Genomic DNA, 20,625 nt, shown 5'->3' on the forward strand with positions numbered 1-20,625 from the left:
CAGTGATGCCCAATGAGCGTAGCGGGTGTAGGTAAGGGGAGGTGCGACGGGGAGGGGCAGCGGGGAGCGGTTGGAGGTGGGAGCTGGCGCTGCGGGCCGGGCGCGGGTCGGGGAGCTGCGATGCGGACGGGACAGCGGCGGTGACCCGAGCTGCCGCCCGACATGAACTCGCTGGAGCAGGCGGAAGGTAGAGTGGGCTTGCTGGGTTGCCCGGGCCCGTCTCGGGCTCCTCCCGGAAGCCGGCGGGGCTCTGGAGGGGCTGGAGTGGCGAGGACCCCGCCCCGGGGAGAGGAGGCCGAGAAGGATGGACTGAAGGGGGTCGGAGCTTGGGGGCCGAGGGGCGGCCAGAGAGGGCCGGACGCTGGTTCCGGCGCGTCTGGCCTCCTAGGGCGCTGGGGGGCCGTTGCGTCAGCTCTCCCATCCCCCCCTCTCCCCCCACCCCCCGCAGCTTGGACCGGGAGCCCCTCTTCTGTGCTGCTTTTGTTTTTATTCATTGGCAAAGATTTGCATTTTGCTTTCTGTGAATGCTAATTCACCTTATTTTGTATTGATAACCATGGGAGTTGTATCTTTAATTCCTGTTGTGGTTTCCGGTAACTGCTGGAGTAAGGGAGTGCCTCTTGATCTCCTTTTAAAGTTTAAGAAACGCGACCGAGCCTTCCTTGCTCACTCAGGAGCACCTTGGACGCCCCTTTTAGAAGGCCTCCGAGTTTGAGCTTCAGTAGTGTCACGAAGATCACCTGTAACCCATTCAGAGGGAGGAAAGGGGAGTGTCTTTCCACACCCACCCGTTAGCCGTATCAGGAGTCCAGTAAGACCGGACAGAAAGCATAGCCATTAATTAAACATGAGGGCTGGAAAACGGAATCGGGTCATTGCGGTCAAATAGACCTGGAAGCCTTTGAGGTTAGGGGAATACGTTGTTCTAAAAGTTCTTGGTTCCAACAGAATTAAAACTCGCCCTGATTCTGATCCTTTTATTTGCAACCCCCAAAATTCTAGCTTTTGGCGCCGGCTGAGGCTGCTGCTGATTTTCCACATACCATTTTACGAAGCTTCTAAAAGTGAACCAGCCAGTTTCCTTATATGTGAAATTGGAATTAAAGAAATCTAATGTTTTTGTCAAGTGCTTAAAGCTGTCATAGTAAACGAAGTAAACAGTGCAGTGATACATGTAAGTTGGCGTGTAACACCTGAAGCAGTTAGAGTATCTAAAATTTCATCTTAATAGATTCAAACTCGTCAGAGTGGCTAATTAGGAATTTGACATCTCTTTACCTAGATCTCAAGGCTTTTGAGAGGAGACTTACAGAATATATTCATTGTTTGCAACCTGCTACTGGACGTTGGAGAAGTAAGTTCTTGAATGTTTCTTTAAGGCAAAATAAACTGACATTTGATACTTTTATCTCTGCCTAGCAATGATTTGCTTTTGTGTAAAATTTTTGGTTAACAAATGTTTTACTAAACCATAAGATTTCCTTTTGTTTTGACAGTTTTTACTTTTTTTTTTTTTAAGTTTGTTTATTTTGAGAGAGAGTGGGGGAGGAGCAGAGAGAGAATCCCAAGCAGGCGCCACACTGTCAGCGCACAGCTGGACTAGGGATCGATCTCATAAACTGTGAGATCACGACCCGAGCAGAAATCAAGAGTCAGAGGCTTAACTGGCTGAGCCACCCAGGTGCCCCTGTTGTGACAGTTTTTAAATTTATTTAAATTTGTAAACAATGCATCCTAAAGAAATTGTGAAGAAAAGGAACTGGCCATACAGTGTTTTATGTGTTTGAATTTTTATTTTTCCGTTAAAATACATGCACTTTTAAAATTAAATATTACAATATTGATAAGTAACATATATAATAATTTCAGGAGTTTGTTTAGCAGTTTTACAATTTGGTTATAAACTGTTGACGTTTTATTGAGGAAAACCATATTTAACATATACTTTACAAAGGTTATAAAATTACCCTTAGTTTTAGCAGAGCGTGATTGTGTTGTTGGGAAGCCTATCCAAGAAAACAAATTCACGTTTTAACTGTATATTCAAAATGTCACAAGTAACACAAAATAGGATTGAAAGAACTGTGGTTATTACCCCGTGGAAATACGCAAGAAATGCAGACAAATACACAAGTAATGACCTCAGCACACAAAATGCTTTACTTATGTTGGGACCAGTCTTAGGTTCTTGGATGTATATTATGAAAATTGAATTCCTGCAGGGGCACCTGGGTGGCTCAGTCGGTTGAACGCTGGGCTTCAGCTCAGGTCATGATCTCGCAGTCTGAGTTTGAGCCCCGTGTCGGGCTCTGTGCTGACAGCTCAGAGCCTGGAGCCTGCTTCCGATTCTGTGTTCCCCTCTCTTTCTCTGCCCCTCCCCCACTCATGCTCTGTCTCTGTCCCAGAAATAAACAAACATTAAAAAAAATTTTTTTTTAAATTGAATTCCTGCAAAGAGGGAAGTACAACAGCACATGTTGAAAACATCCTGCATTTCAAAGTGTAATTCAGTTTGTGGGACCAGAGAGCACTATTGCAGTTAGGAGTGTTTTCTGTGTCAAGACTGTTTGTGATGTTTTTATTAGATCTATTGGCAAAATTTTATTTGTATGCTGTGAGGATTCTGATTGGTCAGAATTTACAGGTAATGATTTTCTCAAGTTCTTTGGTTTATGGAGGAATTACCCCATAAACCTTATTTCACTGCTACTTCAAATTTTTTCCTTTTTTTTGTAAAAAAAAATTTTTTTTTAAATGTGTGAGAGAGAGCATGAGCAGGGGAGGGGCAGAGAGAGGGAGACACAGAATCCAAAGCAGGTTCCAGGCTCTGACTGTCAATGTGGGGCTTGAACCCACCAACTGTGAGACGATGACCTGAGCTAAAGTTGGCCACTCAACTGGCTGAGCCACGAAGGTACCCCCCAAATTTTTTTAAATGTATATGATAATGTCCTATCTTACAAAATATAATATAGTGAGTGTACTTTATTTTTTTCTGTGATTCATGGTCTCTGTGCTTATGTGAAAATGACTTCAGCTTGGGTAATAACACCAATCAAAAATATGTGTCTGAGGTCCCTTCTGGTGGGTTTGATTTTGCTTTTGCTTCATTTTTCAAGAGGCATCTGTGTAGTACATATTTCTTATTTGAAATAAGGAATTATAAGAAATTGAGTTTAGTCTGTTCTGAGCTGAGAATGTAATTTTGAAATTTTGATTCTATACTAAATACCTAAAATGAAGATTGTTTTCCTATGATTTGCCTCTTCTAAAAGTACATCACCAGGAATCCTAGATACAGTTTTACTATGTTTCTATTGTTCTTTGAATCCTGATCTTTACATTTTAACACTGTCTGCATCCTAACTGAAGGACAGTAGCTTGATACCCAGAATATTAACTAAGTCTTAGTGCACTTTTATTATTTTCCAGGAGTACCATTTATTTTTAAAAGAAATTTTTTCAAAGATTTCCTTTTTGTATACATATATACATATATACGTACACATACACACACACATACCGATACCCAATGTGGGGCTCGAACCAGCAACTCCAAGATCAGAGTCACATTCTCCACTGACTAAGCCAGCCAGGTGCCCAATACCGTTTACTGTTACGTTTTATTTAGGATCTATTTAGAATTCCTAAAATAATTCTAGCTTAGTGGGGAGGAAGAAAACTTTTCTTAGTTCTACTATCAGTCATTTTTACCCTGATCTTCAAGTCTCTAAAGAAAATCTGATCTTGATTGTGTACTCCGCATTCCTAACAGCAGACAGTTGTCTGCAAGACAAAATCCTTTAGTCAGAATTCTCCGTGCATTCATAAAGGAGTCTTTGGTTTTTTTACATTTGAAAATGAGAGGTGTTTTTTGTTTTTTAACTTGAATTTACAAAATCTGCAAAATCACAAAGCACTTTGAAAGTTACATAATATGGAATCTTATATTAAAATTTTACTATCTTGGTTCTTACTGCTTTTAATTTCATTGATCTTCGAAAGTTCTGACTAAACTAATAGGGACAGTATTATCCTCAGTTACTAAGTATCCCGGTTTTTATGTGAATTCCTCAAGGTCATACAGCAAGTTTCCTAATTCCTCAGTTGAGTGCATTCCCCATTTTAATAAAATGCTGCATCCTTTGGCTGTCATTTATTAGGAATTGGTGGTATTTGTATGCATTTATTCATTTATAGATTTGTGTATTTGTGGATGGCTTATGTCCTTACTAATTTCATGTTTATCTTTCTTCAGTGCTTCTCATAGTGGTATCTGTCTGTACAGCTACTGGTGCCTGGAACTGGTTAATAGATCCCGAGACACAAAAGGTAGAATTTTTGATTTATTTTATTTATTTATTTTTATTTTTTTATTACATTTATTTATTTTTGAGAGAGAGAGAAAGCACGCACAAGTGGGAGAGGGGCAGAGAGAGAAAAGGAGACACAGAATCCGAAGGAGGCTCCAGGCTCTGAGCTGTCAGCACAGAGCCCGATGCAGGGCTTGAACCCACAGACCATGAGATTATGACCTGAGCGGAAGTCAGACGCCCAACTGACTGAGCCACCCAGGCGCCCCCAGAAGTTTTGATTTAAAATTTTTTGCAGATTAAATGAGGTAATGTAGTGGTGCCTTGTTCATTGTAAAGTATTATTCAAATGCTACCTATTGTTACAAGTAGTGATATTGATCCTTATATTAAAAATATCCTGTATATTCATTTGCTTAAGAAAAACTTTGGTTGACTCTTGTAGATTAAGTATCTTTCACAGGGAAAAAGGCCTAAGAAATATTACCCCACTTACACTACTTCTCCTTCATTTCTGAGCTTTTTACACATCTTTTTACGTATATTCACATATTTTTAAATATTTCAGTGTAAACATTGACTTTATTCTCCTTTGTTCATTTAGGGTCATCTGTGCCAGCTTTAAAAAATTATAAAATACCATTTTCTTCTATGACATGTCTTTGGTAGTTCCTTTCCTCATACCATAAAGTATTTGAGATGACTTTGCAGGAAACATATGATAAAATAGCAAAATATAAGTGTAAAACAAAGATTAGAATAAAAAAGACTGATTGGAGGGCCAAAAACAGGAAGGAAACCAGGTCACAGACAAGGCCATGTGGGCTGGAAAACTTGCCAAAACTGAGTTACAAATTAGTCTCTGAGTTACCTAATCAATAAAGTCACAGTTCCATGGTTTTGTTTCTCTGTGAAGAGAACACATGTATAAGTTCCATAAGCTAGCAAAAATTTTGTCCACGTTTATCTTTAAAAAAAAATTTCCTGCCTGAAATTTAATATAGGAAACACTGGGAGATCTCCCATTGGGCACTGTCCAAGAACATCCCTATACCAAATGCAATAACAGATTTCATAATGTTATTTCTTGAAGCATCCTTTGATGAAATCTGATAGCGTGTTTCTCAAAATTCTACCTCTTTCTTCTAACTTGTACCTTAATTTCAAACTCACACTTTTTTATTAGAGAAGCCACAGTCTCCCATTTTTCAGTGAAGTTTTTTTTCCCTCAGTGGAGCTTTATTTAGGTAATGTTGTAATTTTCTCAAATCGTAAACCCACATCCTTTTTTAAGGTGTAATTAGGTAGACTACTTCTACCAGCTTTATTTATAGTCTGTTAGGTTCTACAGAAGAAAAACCTAAAAGCCAGCTTTTGTCAGCAGTCCAAATGGCAATTCAGGCAGCCAGGGGTTTATTCAGCGTGTAGTTTCTCTGACTTTATCCACTGGGGTGGAGATATAAAAGAATAGGAGGTAGGGGAGGTTGGAGATGGAATTTTACGTTAATAGAGGAGTTTTTATGGCAGATAGGAAACTCTCTTGTGTGTTCGTTTAAAAAAGTCGGATCTTAAGCCTGTGCTTGGTGCTCATCTTCAGGGGAAGAGTGAGGAGGCTGCCAAGAAGATTGAAAAGGTCTGTCTTGGGAAATGAATCTGACTTCTAATTGGGAAAAATATAAGCTGATTTCAGCTAGTTGAGATCTTAATAAAACACAGAATTAAATGTAATTTGAAATAGGCCCAAAACTCTGTAGTTAATGTAATTTTCTAAATTAGGTGAGAATATAACTATTAGCCTAAGGGTTAGCTCTTTGTATTTCAGTATTTAATAACCTCAAACCTGAAAGGAGTTTTAAAAAGCAATTGTTTCTGTAGCAAGAGTTGCAGACTCGAAAGCCAGTGTGTGTCTAGCTGGGAGAACCTGAGGAGAGAAGGAATATAGCCCACTGGACGGTACACAAATGCCTGATCTAAAGGGGGAAATTGGGATTTAGATGCAGTTGATTGTTGCCATGGAGGAAAGAAAGCTGATACTGACTGTTCTAGTTAAAATTAACACCTAAGACACCATATGTGCTTATATGGTGCAGGCCATGTGAAATAGAGCTGGCCTGTGGAAATTCCTGTCCTTAAAGGTTTCACGAAGACGTTCCTCTGGACTATTAACCTTTATTCACAATTTTATTCTTCTGGGAGCTTTTTCCGTTTCTGATATTTCAGCCTCTCATTTCTTCATCTGACAAATCTATTTAACCCATACCATGCTGGCCCAGCTAGCTTTTTTTAAGTTTAGTTCTCTTTCTTGAGATACGTACGCATCTCTCAGTAGGAGAGTGAGGTACACAGGCCTTTGGCTTAATTCTCTTGCTCCCATTTAGTAACTAGTCCACTTGATTTCTTTTTCCAGACTTTAAACACATCTTTCCTTCTTCAAGTTCTATTCCCCACTCATCTGGCTGCAGTGCCCACTCTTGTTCCAGTGCTGGATCCTGGACTCTGGTCTCCACGTATTCATGTTGTCCTGTTGCCTGCTGTCACCTGATTATACCCAGATCTGAAATTAGCCCTTTGTTTCTCTTAGACTCTGATTTATTTGTTTGTTTGTTTGTTTGAAGTAGGCTCCATACCCCATGTGGGGCTTGAACTCACGGCCCTTGAGATCAAGAGTCAGATGCTCTACCAACTGAGCCAGCCAGGTGTCCCCGTTCTTGTGCTTTTTTAAATTGCTTCTTGCTAGGAAGGGTTCAGTAAATATTTTTGGTAGGATGGTTTTTGATTATAGGAATGCATTTGTAATGGTTCAAGTCCTGAGAATGAATGGGGGGATTATTGCTATCTTGTTAGGTGAAAGATATGAAACAAATTATTTTTATGGCCAGCAAAACAACTAAGATTATTTTGAATTCTTCAAATCCTCGTATTTTGAGATGATTAAAATGTTAACATGTATTTAAGCACAAGTGGGGAGGTAGGTGTTGGTATTCTGAAATTTTGAACATTTTTATATTTCAAACTCTTCTTTTTCAGGTGTCCTTCTTCACGTCATTATGGAATCACCCATTCTTCACCATTAGCTGTATCACTCTGATAGGCTTGTTTTTTGCTGGAATACACAAGCGGGTCGTTGCGCCGTCAATGTATCCTTTGCAGAATTGAGTTTTAGTCTCAGCTTAAAGCACCTTCTTGATCATCTAGGGGTTGTTAAAAGCTTATTCCTCATATGATCAATTTTCCTTTGACCACAGTTTTTCAGTATAGCTGCTCGATGTCGAACTGTACTAGCAGAATACAACATGTCTTGTGACGATGTGAGTATTGTTTATGTTAAAAAATTACAGATCTACGTGAGAGGACTGAATGGTTTTGGCTTAAGTAAAACAGACATTAATATAGATTGTCAGTCGGCAAGGGTTAATGGTGGGAATATTCTTTATAGCACTGATCCTAAGATACACATTTACGTCTCTGAAATTGAGATGCGTCTAATAATTTGTGGTGTTGTACAGTTTAGTCTTTTCTTGTAAGTAAGCTCTGTGCCAGTGTGGGGTTTGAACTCACAACCCTGAAATCAAGAGTCACAGGCTCTACTGACTGAGCCTGCCAGGCACCCCCAGTTTAATCTTTATTAATGACATCGCTTTTTAGCCTTTTGGCTAAGATCAAGTGTAATCTTTCTTAATGACGTAAAATCACCATGTAGTGTCTTATAATTGAAGTCATCTCATAGGTCTAATATAGAGTGGTCACTCTGGGCCAAAACTAGTTTGGTGGGTGTAGGTTTTGTAAACTAATGGTATTCTGTATGTAGGATTTTAAATTAGATCTCAGATCAACAGACTGCAGACATACAAGCCAACTGTGTTTCTAAAAGTTGATCAGGTTTTGACGTATTAAGAGAAGAGTATCTCAGGTGTCCGAATGGCTCATTCAGTAGAGCACTCGACTCTTCATCTCAGGATGGTGAGTTCAAACCCCACATTGGGGGTGGAGCCTAGTTAAAAGATAAGAAATCTCATGGTTTTGATTTGCTTATTTATTTATTAAGGTGTTTTTTTCCTTCAAATCAAAAAATTATTGGGGTGCTTTGGGTGGCTCAGTCAGTTAAACATCTGACTTCGGCTCAGGTTATGATCTCAAAGCTCATGAATTTGAGCCCCACGTTGGGCTCTGTGCTGCTAGCTCAAAGCCTGGAGCCTGCTTCGAATTCTTGGTCTCCCTCTCTTCTGCCCCTCCCCTGTTCACACTCTGTTTCTCTCTCCTTCAAAAATAAATAAACATTAAAAAAAATGTTTTTTAATGTATTAAGTAATACCTCGTATAAAAAATTAGAATAAAGAGGAAAAAAAGATACTAGGAGCAGGAAGCCCACTGCTATGAGTGAAGAGAATAAAGACTAAACACTTTGATTTTTTTTATGTTTATTTTATTTATTTATTTATTTATTTATTTTTTAACATTTATTTATTTTTGAGACAGAGAGAGACAGAGCATGAACGGGGGAGGGTCAGAGAGAGGGAGACACAGAATCTGAAACAGGCTCCAGGCTCTGAGCTGTCAGCACAGAGCCCGACGCGGGGCTTGAACTCACGGACCGTGAGATCATGACCTGAGCCGAAGTCGGCCGCTTAACCGACTGAGCCACCCAGGTGCCCCATTATTTTATTTTTTTAATTTCTTAACATTTATTTACCTTTGAGAGAGACAGAGTGTAAGTGGGGGAGGGACAGAGAGAGAGGGAGACTCAAACTGAAGTAGGCTTGAGGCTCTGAGCTATCAGCACGGAGCCCGAGGTGGGGCTTGAAGTCACATCATGACCTGAGTGGAAGTTGGACACAACTGAGCCACCCAGGTGCCTCTTTGTTGATTTTTGAGAGAGAGAGAACGTGTGCACGCATGCACGTGCACAGGCCGGGGAGGGGCAGAAAGAAGGAGACAGAATCCAAAGCCTCCTGGAGGCTCTGAGCTGTCAGCACAGAATCACGTCATGACCTGAGCAGAAGTTGGACACTTAACCAACTGAGCCACCCAGGGGTCCCAACACTGATTTTTTAAAAATTAGGAGAGAAGGGGGCGCCTGGGTGGCTCAGTTAGTTGAGTGTCCGACTTCGGCTCAGGTCATGATCTCACAGTTTGTGGGTTCAAGCCCCATGTCGGGCTCTGTGCTCATGTCCAGCTCAGAGCCTGGAGTCTGCTTCGATTCTGTGTCTCCCTCCCTCTCTGCCCCTGGCTTGCGCATGCTCGCTGACTCTCTCTCTCAGTCTCAAAAAAAAAAAAAAAAAACATAAAAAAATTTTTTTTTAAAAATTAGGAGAGAATAAGGATAGTATTTTAAGTCAAAAGGGAAGAATTGGGCTAGTAGTGTTTAGATAATTGACTTCATTTGGAAAAAAATGAATTTAGATCTCTGCATCAATTAAACTAAATTCCAGGTAAAGTTTTTTATTTATATATATATTTATTTATTTTGAGAGAGAAAGAGAGTGGAGGAGGGGCAGAGGGAGAGGGAGAGAATCCCAAGCAGGCGCCACACTGTCAGTGAGGAGTCCAACGCAGGGCTCAAACTTCACAACTTGTGGGATCACGACCTAAGTCGAAGTCCGATGCTTAACTGAATGAGCCACCCGGGCGCCCCTGGTTGTAAATGTATTTAAGAAGACATTCACATCCCACAATTAAAGCATTAGAAGAAAATACAGGTGAATATGTTTATAATCTTGGTGCAGAAAAGCTCCTTTTTCTTTTTTAAGACACAAACGCTATCATGGAAGAGGTTGGATACCTTTAGTTGCATCAACATTTGGAAATTTTGTACAGCAAAAGGCAAGAAATTAAGTAGTGATTAGGTATTTGTGGGGCACCTGGCTGCCTCAGTGGCAAAAGCATGTGACTCCTGATCTCAGGGTCATGAGTTCGAGCCCCACATTGGGTGTAGAGATTATTGCAAAAACTAAATAACTTAAAGGGTGGGGGGGGCGCCTGAGTGACTCATTCTGTTAAGTATGTGACTCTTGATTTTGACTCAAGTCATGATCTCATAGTTTGTGGGATTGAGCTCCACCTCAGGCTCTATGCTGACAGCGTGGACTCTGTTTAGAAGTTTCTCTCTCTCTCTCTCTCTCTCTCTCTCTCTCTCTCTCTCTCTCTCTGCCCCTCCCTCTGTGCACTCAGGCTCGCTCTCGCTCTCTCTTTCAAGATCAAAAAATACATACATTTGAAAGGTATCTAGTAGAGGATAGAATCCAGAATATTTAAAGACGTATTAAAAATCAATAAAAAAAGACAAATAGTACATTTGATACGTGGGAAAAGGTAAGTCAAATCATAGAAGCGGTACTACAAGTAGCCTCATTTGTAACTGGGGAAATGCAAGGTAAAACTGAGTTTCCATTTGTTTGTCTTGCCTACCTGTCACATGGGCAGAAGTTAAACCCCCAGAACTGTGCTGACTGAAGTAGATGCATCCACACACTGCCTGTGGCGAACATACACTGGTATGGCCGTGTTGGAAGGCAGTTTCATCATCCCGTAAGATGTAAAATTGGCATGCCTCACGACCCAACCATTCTCCTTTTCTCTATCTCCCCCCAGTGGGGACCATCACATGTACACAAGGAGGCAGGTACGCGGTCGTTCATCGCAGCATCCTTTGCAGTATGGAAAAAATGGAAACAGGTTTTATGTTTCTCAACAGGGGGGTGGGAAGATAGGAAAACACAAGTAAATCTGTAAATGTGGACATGGAAGGACCTCCAAGATAAGTTAGGTGCAAGAAGAAAATTACCAAACAATATACTCAGTTTGGTATTTTTTTTTCAGTTGTTTTTTTCCCTAGTACCATTTATTTTTTAATTCTGGTAGAGTTAACATACAGTGTTCTGTTAGTTTCAGGTGTACAATATAGTGATTTCAGCAATTCCATACATCACCTGGTGCTCAGCCCCACAAGTGCACTCCTTAATCCCCATCACCTGTTTAACCAATCCCCCCTCCTCCTCCCCTCTGGTAACCACCAGTTTCTCCTTCATAATTAAGAGTCAGTTTCTTGGTTTGTCTCCTTTTTCTTTGCTCATTTTTCTTTACTGGGATATCCTCTCTCCCTCCCCCGCTTCTCTCTCCCCCTCCCTCCCTCTCCCCCTCTCCCTCCCTCCCCCCTGCCTCTCCCCCATGCTCACTTACTCTCTCTCAATAAATAAATAAACAATAAAAAAAAAACTCCAGGTTTTATTTATATATATGAATGTAAACCCATAGAACACAGTCTGGGAGAATTCATGCTAAAACTGATTTCTTCTGTAAGAGGGCTAGAATTTGAGATAGATGGAAGGAAGGATTTTGTTTAGCAGCATTTGCATTTTTTATTTTCTCTTTTTAAGTAATCTCTACACCCATCATGGGGCTTGAACTCAAAACTCTGAGATCAAAAGTTGTATGCTCCACCAACTGAGCCAGCCAGGCACCCCTGTATTTGAATTTTTTAATAACAAGATTACATTAGGGGTGCCTGGGTGGCTCAGTCAGTTAAGCCTCCAGCTCTTGATTTTGGCTCAGGTTATGATCTCACAGTGTGTGGGTTTGAGCCCCATGTCAGGCTTTGCACTGATAGCATGAAACCTGCTTGGGATTCTCCCCACTCCCCCTTTACCCCTCCCCTGTGCATGCGTGCATGCTTCTCTCTCTCTCTCTCTCTCTCTCTCAAAATTTTTAAAAAACATAAAAAATGAGATTATATTAACGTCTTACTCATGTAATTTAAAATAGATTAAAACGGTGGATAAAACAAATGTTCTATTCATGCAGTGGAATACTGTATATTTTATGTTGTAATCAACAATATAAAATGATACAAACTACTGAAACAGTAACATGAATGAATCTCACACCCATTGAGTGGAAGAAGTAGATGCAAAAGGACACACACTAGTATTCCATTTGTGTAAAGATCAGAGACAGGCAGAATTTATGGTAAGTGGTTATGTCTGTGTAAGGAATGGAGCTGCCATTGACTAGAAAGGGGCATGGAGGAACTTTCTGGGTGGTGGTGATGTTCTGTAGCTAGATCTGAGTGGTGGCTATGTGGCCGTATATATTTGTTAAAACTCATAAAACTGTACACAAGGTTTGAACACTTAACTGTATATAAATTGTACCTCAACAAAACAGTGAAAAAATTAGTGTCCAAGTTCTACCAGTGTGTCAAGGAATTGTCAAAAATCAAATGGCTGAAAATGAAGTGAAAGGGAGAATCTTAAGGTGACCAGAATCTGGACAGCACTTTTTTTTTTTTTTTTTTTAGTTTATTTTTGAGAGAGTGTGAGTGGGTGAGGGGCAGAGAGAGAAGGAGACAGAGAATCTGAAGCAGGCTCCTGGCTCCCAGTTCTCAGCACAGAGCCCAGTGTGGGGCTCGAACCCAGAATCCTGAGATCATAACCTGAGCCGAAGTCGGATGCTCAACCGACTGAGCCACACAGGCGCCCCTGGACAGCACTTTTGACCTGAGGATACTGGAGTCTCAGCAACCAAAGGTGTCTTATATTATGTTGCACATTCTCACTTCTCATAAAAGATATTAAGGAATTTTCAGACCTGTTTCTTTGACCCAATATTAGGCTCCAAGAGCCACCATGTATTGCATGTGAATCGCATGCAGGGTTCTGGGCTTTTTACCCACACTGTCATAGTTAGGGTCTTCTGTTTTGTTTAATCATGTATTGTCCCATTTTACGGACGCATCATGATATAATGCCCTGTTTGTCATACAGTTGTTTCCACAGTTTCTATATTACGTATTGTATTCTCTGCCAGCACTTGAGCCCCAAGAGGACCAGAGAGTCTGTCTTGTTCATTCCTGGATCCCTAGCATTTCATGCAAGGCCTGGTCCATAGTAGGCACTCAGTAGATATTGAATGAAAGAATTAGTACCATTTTTGTGTACAGCTTTACACTCAAGTCCAGTTTCGTTCAGAAAAATTCCCAGAAGTAGAACTATTTGGATTATGTGGCATGTACCCTTTTTTTGGATAAATAAGACAGTTGGTCCAGGGCATCTGGCTGGCTCAGTCCATAGAGCATGTGACTCTTGATCTTGGGATCATTAGTTCTAGCTCCACGTTGGGTGTAGAGCTTATACTAAAAAAAAAAAAAAAAAGACCGTTGGCCTCACAGAAGAGTTATATCCACTTAACACTGAGTTTGTGAGTGTCCAGTACTCCAACCATTGGTTTACATTTTCACTTGGAATTAAAAATGTAATGTTGGAAAAGGAAAAATGTTTTTGCTCAAATACATTTATGTTTTATAAACGTCCATTTGGCAAGGAGCATGAATTGGTTTATACATGTTGGGATTTTATTCATTGGGTTGATTGGTCGGTTTTTAGGTAGCCAGTGGACAGGGAATTCATCAAACAGATTGTGTTTTAAAGTGATGAAGATTTCAGAAAGAATGCTCCACACAAGGAAAACTTTGAAAACGTAACTATTGATTAATCTTTACTTAATATAAAGGGGTGTTCTGATACCCTTCAAATGCACTTTAAGGTTTATGGAGAAGTGATATTTTTAATAGAACTGTGTATTGAAACATTTTTTTTCATCTTTACAGACAGGAAAACTCATTTTGAAACCTAGGCCTCATGTTCAATGACAATGTACGCTCGTTGTTATGGGACCTCCAACAGCCTTTCTTCAAATAAGTGATTGAGCAAAAAGCCATAAAGGATTCCTTTTACAGTTGGATATGTGAAGGTCATAGCAACAACTGACAAGAAGTGTGCAATATTTACCCAGGTGATCTTGATGATGATGGCTCGCATTCTCTGGCTCGGTACCTTTGATTATCTGTGTTTCAGTATTAGTGTCACTTTAGTACTTCAGACCCTGCAGAGACTTTTGCAGATGAAGTATGTCTGTATGTTACTAAGTTAAACTTAGAAACAGAACCTCATCCAGTTTTTATAATGTATTTTTGCAAACTACTGTAAATAGCAAATCAATGCCAATGTTACAGAGGGAGATGTTACTCGGACTCTGTTCTCCTGCACCAGTATTTCAGGAACATCTGTTTGCCATCCCCACAGCTCTTTAAACCCAGCTATCCTGCATAGCTGTGCCTTTCATTCTTACACTCCTCTGTTCTAATCATAATGCAAGAAAAACATCGGATTGAGCCTAAACTGAGGAAGACTTCTCTCCATTGTGTACGTTGTAACAAATTATAGACGTTTTGAGAAACAGTTTTCATTAAGCCAGATAGTGAATTTCAGCCACTATTGTGTTAGTAAGTTTCCTGTTCATTGTTTTCGTTTAACGCTGAATATACTTTATGTTTTTTAATTAATTTTAAGAACACTCCACAAAGGCTTCTGAATATACAAGTTTAGTTATAAATTATGTAATGTCTGGGAATTCGATAGTCATTGTTTTAGATAATTGGATTTTATGCTGTGGTGGACGTGGCTGTGACACTAGTGTTGCACAGGTGTAATTGATCAGCCCCTCCATCACAAAGGTCACGTGGGAGCGGCACCACAAACCCGAGTCCACGGTTCTCACTGTTCAGAGTGTGTTAATGACATACTGTGTATGCATATTAGCCACATGTACTATAATAGCCCTGAAACTGAAACTATTAGGATTGCTGTAAATATTTTAAAGAACTGGAGGTGCCTTTTACCTGTTTACTAGAAGATTTTGAAAAGGTTTAAATTATTTCACAAGCTGTCTTTTAAATTCCATTTACCATAAAGCTGAAAATTCAGTTAACAGGACACAAACTTTTTAGCAAGGCTACCACTTAAATGTGTTGATCTTGGCTTTCATGTGTATAAAATTTTAATTCTTTAAGCTGCAGCAATAAAATCCTCTGCTCCTACGAAGTCATAAGAGGGTATTCTATATATTCGGCATTGTTTTATTTTCTGTAAATTTTGTAGGTAAATATGTGCATAAAAATAAATACTTTATATATAATTAGTGATTGGGCTTTTTTCTTGATTCATTGAAAATCTGTAATGCTTAAAAAATTTAAGGTACCATATGTATCAGATACAGGCGAGTTTGAAATAGATACCATTCTTTTTTTTTTTTTTTTTAACGTTTATTTTTGAGACAGAGAGAGACAGAGCATGAATGGGGGAGGGGCCGAGGGAGAGGGAGACACAGAAGCAGGCTCCAGGCTCTGAGCCGTCAGCCCAGCGCCTGATGCGGGGCTCGAACCCACAGACTGTGAGATCGTGACCTGAGCTGAAGTCGGACGCTTAACCAACTGAGCCACCCAGGTGCCCCTAGATACTACCATTCTTTAACTCTGTCTAGTAGAGCACATTTCAAGTAGCAATTGTAGCTACCCAGTTTATTAAGCTACGACTACTTCATACTGACTACATACTGACTACTTCAGTATGTATTAACTTGTCACTGTGTAATGACATTTGGCTCTTAATCAGGAGATGCAGGTTTTCTTGATTGTGCTTTACAAATTTGGATTGCCATCTTCCTCCAAGCACATAAAGCTGAGGAAGGATTTTATAGGTCCTTAATCCTTTTTAGGGTAATCAACTACTTTGAGTATTTAATGAAAGCCTTGAATCTTCTCTCCCTTAGAAAAATAGTGTGTACATAAACTTGGCATGCTTTCAAGGATTTCCTGATGCTAGACTGCTTGGAATATATTGGCTCCAAGAAAGAAACATTTGTTATAGTTCCAAAGATTTTTTATACCTTTACTTATAGTAGAACAATTGATTTTTCCAAAAAAGTTTGAAATGGTCAAAGGATCCCTGTCAGGTTAGCCTCTCTTTACCACCACCCAGACCCTCTCATACCCCCTTCCACACTATTAGGAAATTACTGACTGAGTCCAGTCCAATGTCACAGGTAAGGAAAGCAGTCTTGGATTTTTTTTTTTTTTCATGTTTGTTTATTTTGAGAGAGGGAGAGAGAGAATCCCAAGCAGGCTCCGTGCTGTCAGGGCAGGTCCTGACACGGCGCTCAGTCTCAAGAACCGTGAGATGGTGACCTGAGCCAAGATCAAGAGTTAGGAAGCTTAATCGACTGAGCCACCCAGGCAGTCTTGGATTTTAAAAGTGACTTTACTCTGGCTCTCCACGACTTACTAACGACCGATCCAGCGTCAGAATCCAAGTCTTGACTGAAAAGATGTGTGTGTGTGTTGAACTTAATTCATGAGCCGTTATAATGTTACAGTTAAGAATTTAGATTCTTGGGGCGCCTGAGTGGCTCAGTCAGCTGAGCGTCTGATTTCGGCTCAGGTCGTGATCTCATGGTTTGTGGGTTTGAACTCTGCGTCGGGCTCTGTGCTAACAGCTCAGAGCCTGGAGCCTGCTTCGGATTCTGTGTCTCCCTCTCTCTGCCCTTCCTCCGCTCATGGCTTGTGCATGCTCTCTCTCTCTCAAAAATGAATAAACATTGAAAAAAATTTAAAAAATAAAAAAAAGAATGTAGATTCTTACTCCAGACTGTCTGGATTTGGATCTCAGATCTGCTACTTGCTTGTTTTGTAACTTTAGGCAAATTGTGCACGCTTAGTTTCCTCATTTATAAAATAGGTATAATGCCAGTTGGCCAGGTTTATATCCACTATGCTACAGAGTCATTGCTCCGTAAATCTAGTTGTTAAACCAAATCGTGAAAGTTGGAAAACAACTCCTTCCAACACCAACGTCTCAGTTGGGATAACCATGAGGAAATTCTTATCTTTTAAGAACCAAGCAAACTCCTGAATAGTGGAGTGAATGTGGCTTTTTTTTTTTTTTAATGTTTATTTTTGAGAGAGAGATAGGAGTATGAGCAGGGGAGGGGCAGAGAGAGGGAGACACAGTATCCAAAGCAGGCTCCAGGTTCTGAGCTGTCAGCACAGCACAACAGGTCTGAGCCTGATGTGAGGCTCGAACTCACAAAACTGCAAGATCATGACCTGAGCCGAAGTCAGACGCTTAACTGACTGAGCCACCCAGGTGCCCCAGAACATAGGACTCTTGATCTTGGGGTCATGAGTTTGAGCCCTGTGTTGGGTGTAGAGATTACTTAAATAAATAAAACTTCAAACAAAAAAATAAAACGATTCTAGGTGTTTTCCATTTAAATAGCCTCACTGACAACATCAAGGCTTGTGACACCCCAATAACTGCTGTTTTTTGAAGAGCTCTTTTCTCCTTTAGAACTGGACTCTAGATTGACTTTTTTTTTTTTTTTTTTTTTTTTTTTAGTTTTTTGTTTTTATTTAATCTCTACACCCACGTGGGGCTCAAACTCATGACCCTGAGACCAACAGTTGGAAGCTCCACTAAGCCAGCCAGGTGCCCCTTGATTGACCTTGTATAGAGACTCTGCTAAGAATCGTTCTAGCTAACAGATGCTCTGCCCTTATCAGCATCTACAGTTCCCCTATCTTTTCCTCTTGCTGAAACCACAGAAGCTTGAGTTTCAACCTTTGTGCAGACTCCACTTTCAATGCTTTTGCATTGGGTAAGTATAAGCTCTTATCTTTTTTAGTATAATCTTTATCCTCAAAAGATAGGAAGAGCATCTTGTCTGCATCATGAAACATTTAATAACACGTTTCTCATCTGTGATTAATTATCTGCTATGCAAGTCTGACTGTGTGCAAGACGAAAATGAAAGTAAAAGATTGTCTTCTCAGGAAGTTCCTGGGGTACTCTTTCATTGCTTTGTGGGCTGCCCTCATGGCAGGTGCTTTGCTAGGTATGAAAAATGTGAGGAAGGGGGCATCTGAGTGGCTCAGTCGGTTGAGCATCCAACTTCGGCTCAGGTCATGATCTCGCAGTCCATGAGTTCGAGCCCCACGTCGGGCTCTGCGCTGACAGCTCGGAGCCTGGAGCCTGCTTCGGATTCTGTGTGTTCCTCTCTCTCTGCTCCTCCCCCACTCGTACTCTGTCTCTCTCTGTATCAAAAATAATTAAAAACATTAAAAAAATTAAAAAAAAAAAAGAAAAATGTGAGGAAGAATTTTTGTCCTCTCAGAACCAGTGGGGAATACAAACCAGTGATGAAGCAGTTGCCATGTTGTTTAAGTACTATGAAAGGTCCCCCCAGGGGAGGGGGTCCAGCCCACACAGGGCTTTCTAAAGTTTTCTCCAAACTGATCTGAAGGGTCAGTTGCAGGGCAGGGTGGGGCCCCGGGGGGGGGGGGCGTTGTTGTGGAGCACAGGCAGTTCCCGGATGTGACTGGAAGCATGGAGTTGGAGAGGAGTTGTGGCAAGAGATGAAACCACAGAGGTAAGTAGGAACCAGGGGTCACGAGTTCTGTGAGGGCAGTGGGGAGCCGCCGAGTGTTGTAAGTAGGAAGTGACGAGTGGATTTGCATCTGATGATGGTGACTGACTACTGTGGACTGAAGGGGCATGGCCTGGGCCAGCAGCTGGGAACTGCTGTGACAGTCCAGGTGACAGATTTGGGCTCCTGAATTAGAGTGCAGCTAGGGGATCCAGAGGAGTGAGAGCTAGTGGGAGGCTGAGGGGTAGCAGTGGAGCATGAAACCTGCCACCCTTTCCCATCCTGTGTAACCTGTTACAGAAATAAAGGTTCTGTGATCACCAGTGTTTGGGAACTCTTATGTCCCCCTCTGGAGATTCCGCATGCTCCAAAGTGTATTAAGAGCTCCAAGAAGCCCTGCAGTGGGGGCGCCTGGGTGGCTCAGTTAAGCTTCCGACAACTCTTGATTTTGGCCCAGGTCATGATCTCTTGGTTCGTGAGTTCAAGCCCCATGTTGGGCTCCATGCTGAACGTAGAGCCTGCCTGGGATTTCTCTCCCTCCCTCTCTGTCTCTCTTTCTCTCTCTCTCTCCCTCTCCCTCTCTCTCTCCCTCTCTCCCCAAAATAAATAAACTTAAAAAAAAAAAAAAGCCCAAAAACCTAAAAGCTCCAGGAAGTCCGGCAGTAGAGAAAACTGTTTCCCTGCCAGTTTGTGAGCTATTAGTGTTCGCTGTGGATATTGGGGTATTTGTCATGGTTTCTGTCTACCAAGCTCCTATTGAGGACCCTTGCTGGGTTTGGGGAATCCCGGCCAAGTCAGTCCAGCTTCTCCCAGACAGCCCAGAAAACTTCCCTGACTCTGAGCATTTGGGACGCGGGCACGTGAGGAGGCTGTCCGCTGCATTTCTGCTGCAGGTGCTCGGCAGTGCTCCTGGGGGGCACCGGTTCCATCAGGCCCGTTTCATGGCAGGAATGTGTGCACTTTTCCCAAAAGTTTAGTCTTAGACTGGTCTCCCTAGACCTCCCCCAAATTCTCTGAGGTACCCAATGTCCTTTAAAGAAAGGTTTTTTTGTTTCACTACAAATGGAAGTCAGCTTCCATTACTCGCAACTAAGACCCTGACTTGCACAGAAGCAGTGTTCCAAGAAGCACACTTTGAGGAGAGTTGATCTGTGTGAGGGACGACAAGGGTGCTGCTTCAAACTAAGCATGACATCATCTGCCAGGTAAGGGGGCTTTGGGCCCTGTGTGGTGGAAGAGACCAGTTTATAGTCCTGGTTCCTCCATTAGCTGTTTGGGCAGGTGACTCATTCTCTCCGAACCTTACTGTCCTCATTTGGGCCTGTTCATAGCTATCTTGCAGAACTAAAGGACTAAATGAAATTATTCTGGGTATTTTTGTTACAAACTACTTGTCAAGCCCCTATCTGAGTCTTTGTCAAATGTGTATCTTCAGTACTCAAGAGCACCTGGCAAGATGCTCAGGGACTATCCAAAGAATGAATGAATCCTGACTTTGGTGCTGAAATTGGGTTTGGACATAATTACACTAAATTATAACTTTTCTTACATAATTTGCTTATCTAGTTTTGGGAGAGGTTCTTAAGATAGAAGACTAAATGCTAAATTTGCCTCTTTTTTTGCTTTTTAATTTTATTTTTTTTAAACATCACTTTAATTTTTTTAGTGTTTATTTATTTTTGAGAAGGTGGAGAGGTGCAGAGAGAGAGACAGGATTTCTAAAGCCGGCTCCATGCAGACAGCAGCAAGTCTAAATCAGGGCTCAAACTCACAGCAAGATCATGACCTGAGCCAAAGTCGGATGCTGAACCGACTGAGTCACCCAGGCGCCCCTGCCTTTTTATTTTATTTATTGTTTAAAGTAATCTCTACATTCAACACAGGGCTCAGACTCACAACCCAGGATCAAGAGTCACATGCTCCACCAACTGAGCGAGCCCCTAAGATTTGTCATTTAAATAACAGTAGGAAAACTAAAATAATTAAATTGATTATAACTTCATTAACTCAAAAGAGAAATATGTTTTTGTTAGAAGTTGCTTTTTTTTTTTTAAGTTTA

At 41.1% G+C, this 20,625-nt stretch overlaps 1 protein-coding gene across 1 annotated transcript; it reads left to right on the forward strand.

Annotated features, from left to right (window-relative positions):
* Positions 1-56: 56 nt before the first annotated feature.
* On the forward strand, positions 57-15,281 carry CNEP1R1 (CTD nuclear envelope phosphatase 1 regulatory subunit 1). The gene is made up of 6 exons (XM_040497975.1): positions 57-187; positions 1,283-1,354; positions 4,259-4,332; positions 7,341-7,450; positions 7,567-7,621; positions 13,915-15,281. Exons 1-6 carry the CDS (start codon positions 163-165, stop codon positions 13,954-13,956), a joined length of 378 nt encoding a protein of 125 aa, XP_040353909.1. The 5' UTR covers positions 57-162; the 3' UTR covers positions 13,957-15,281.
* Positions 15,282-20,625: the final 5,344 nt, after the last annotated feature.

Source organism: Herpailurus yagouaroundi, unplaced genomic scaffold (genome assembly GCF_014898765.1).
Source record: "Herpailurus yagouaroundi ecotype Mexico unplaced genomic scaffold, PumYag 190, whole genome shotgun sequence".
NCBI lineage: Eukaryota > Metazoa > Chordata > Mammalia > Carnivora > Felidae > Herpailurus > Herpailurus yagouaroundi.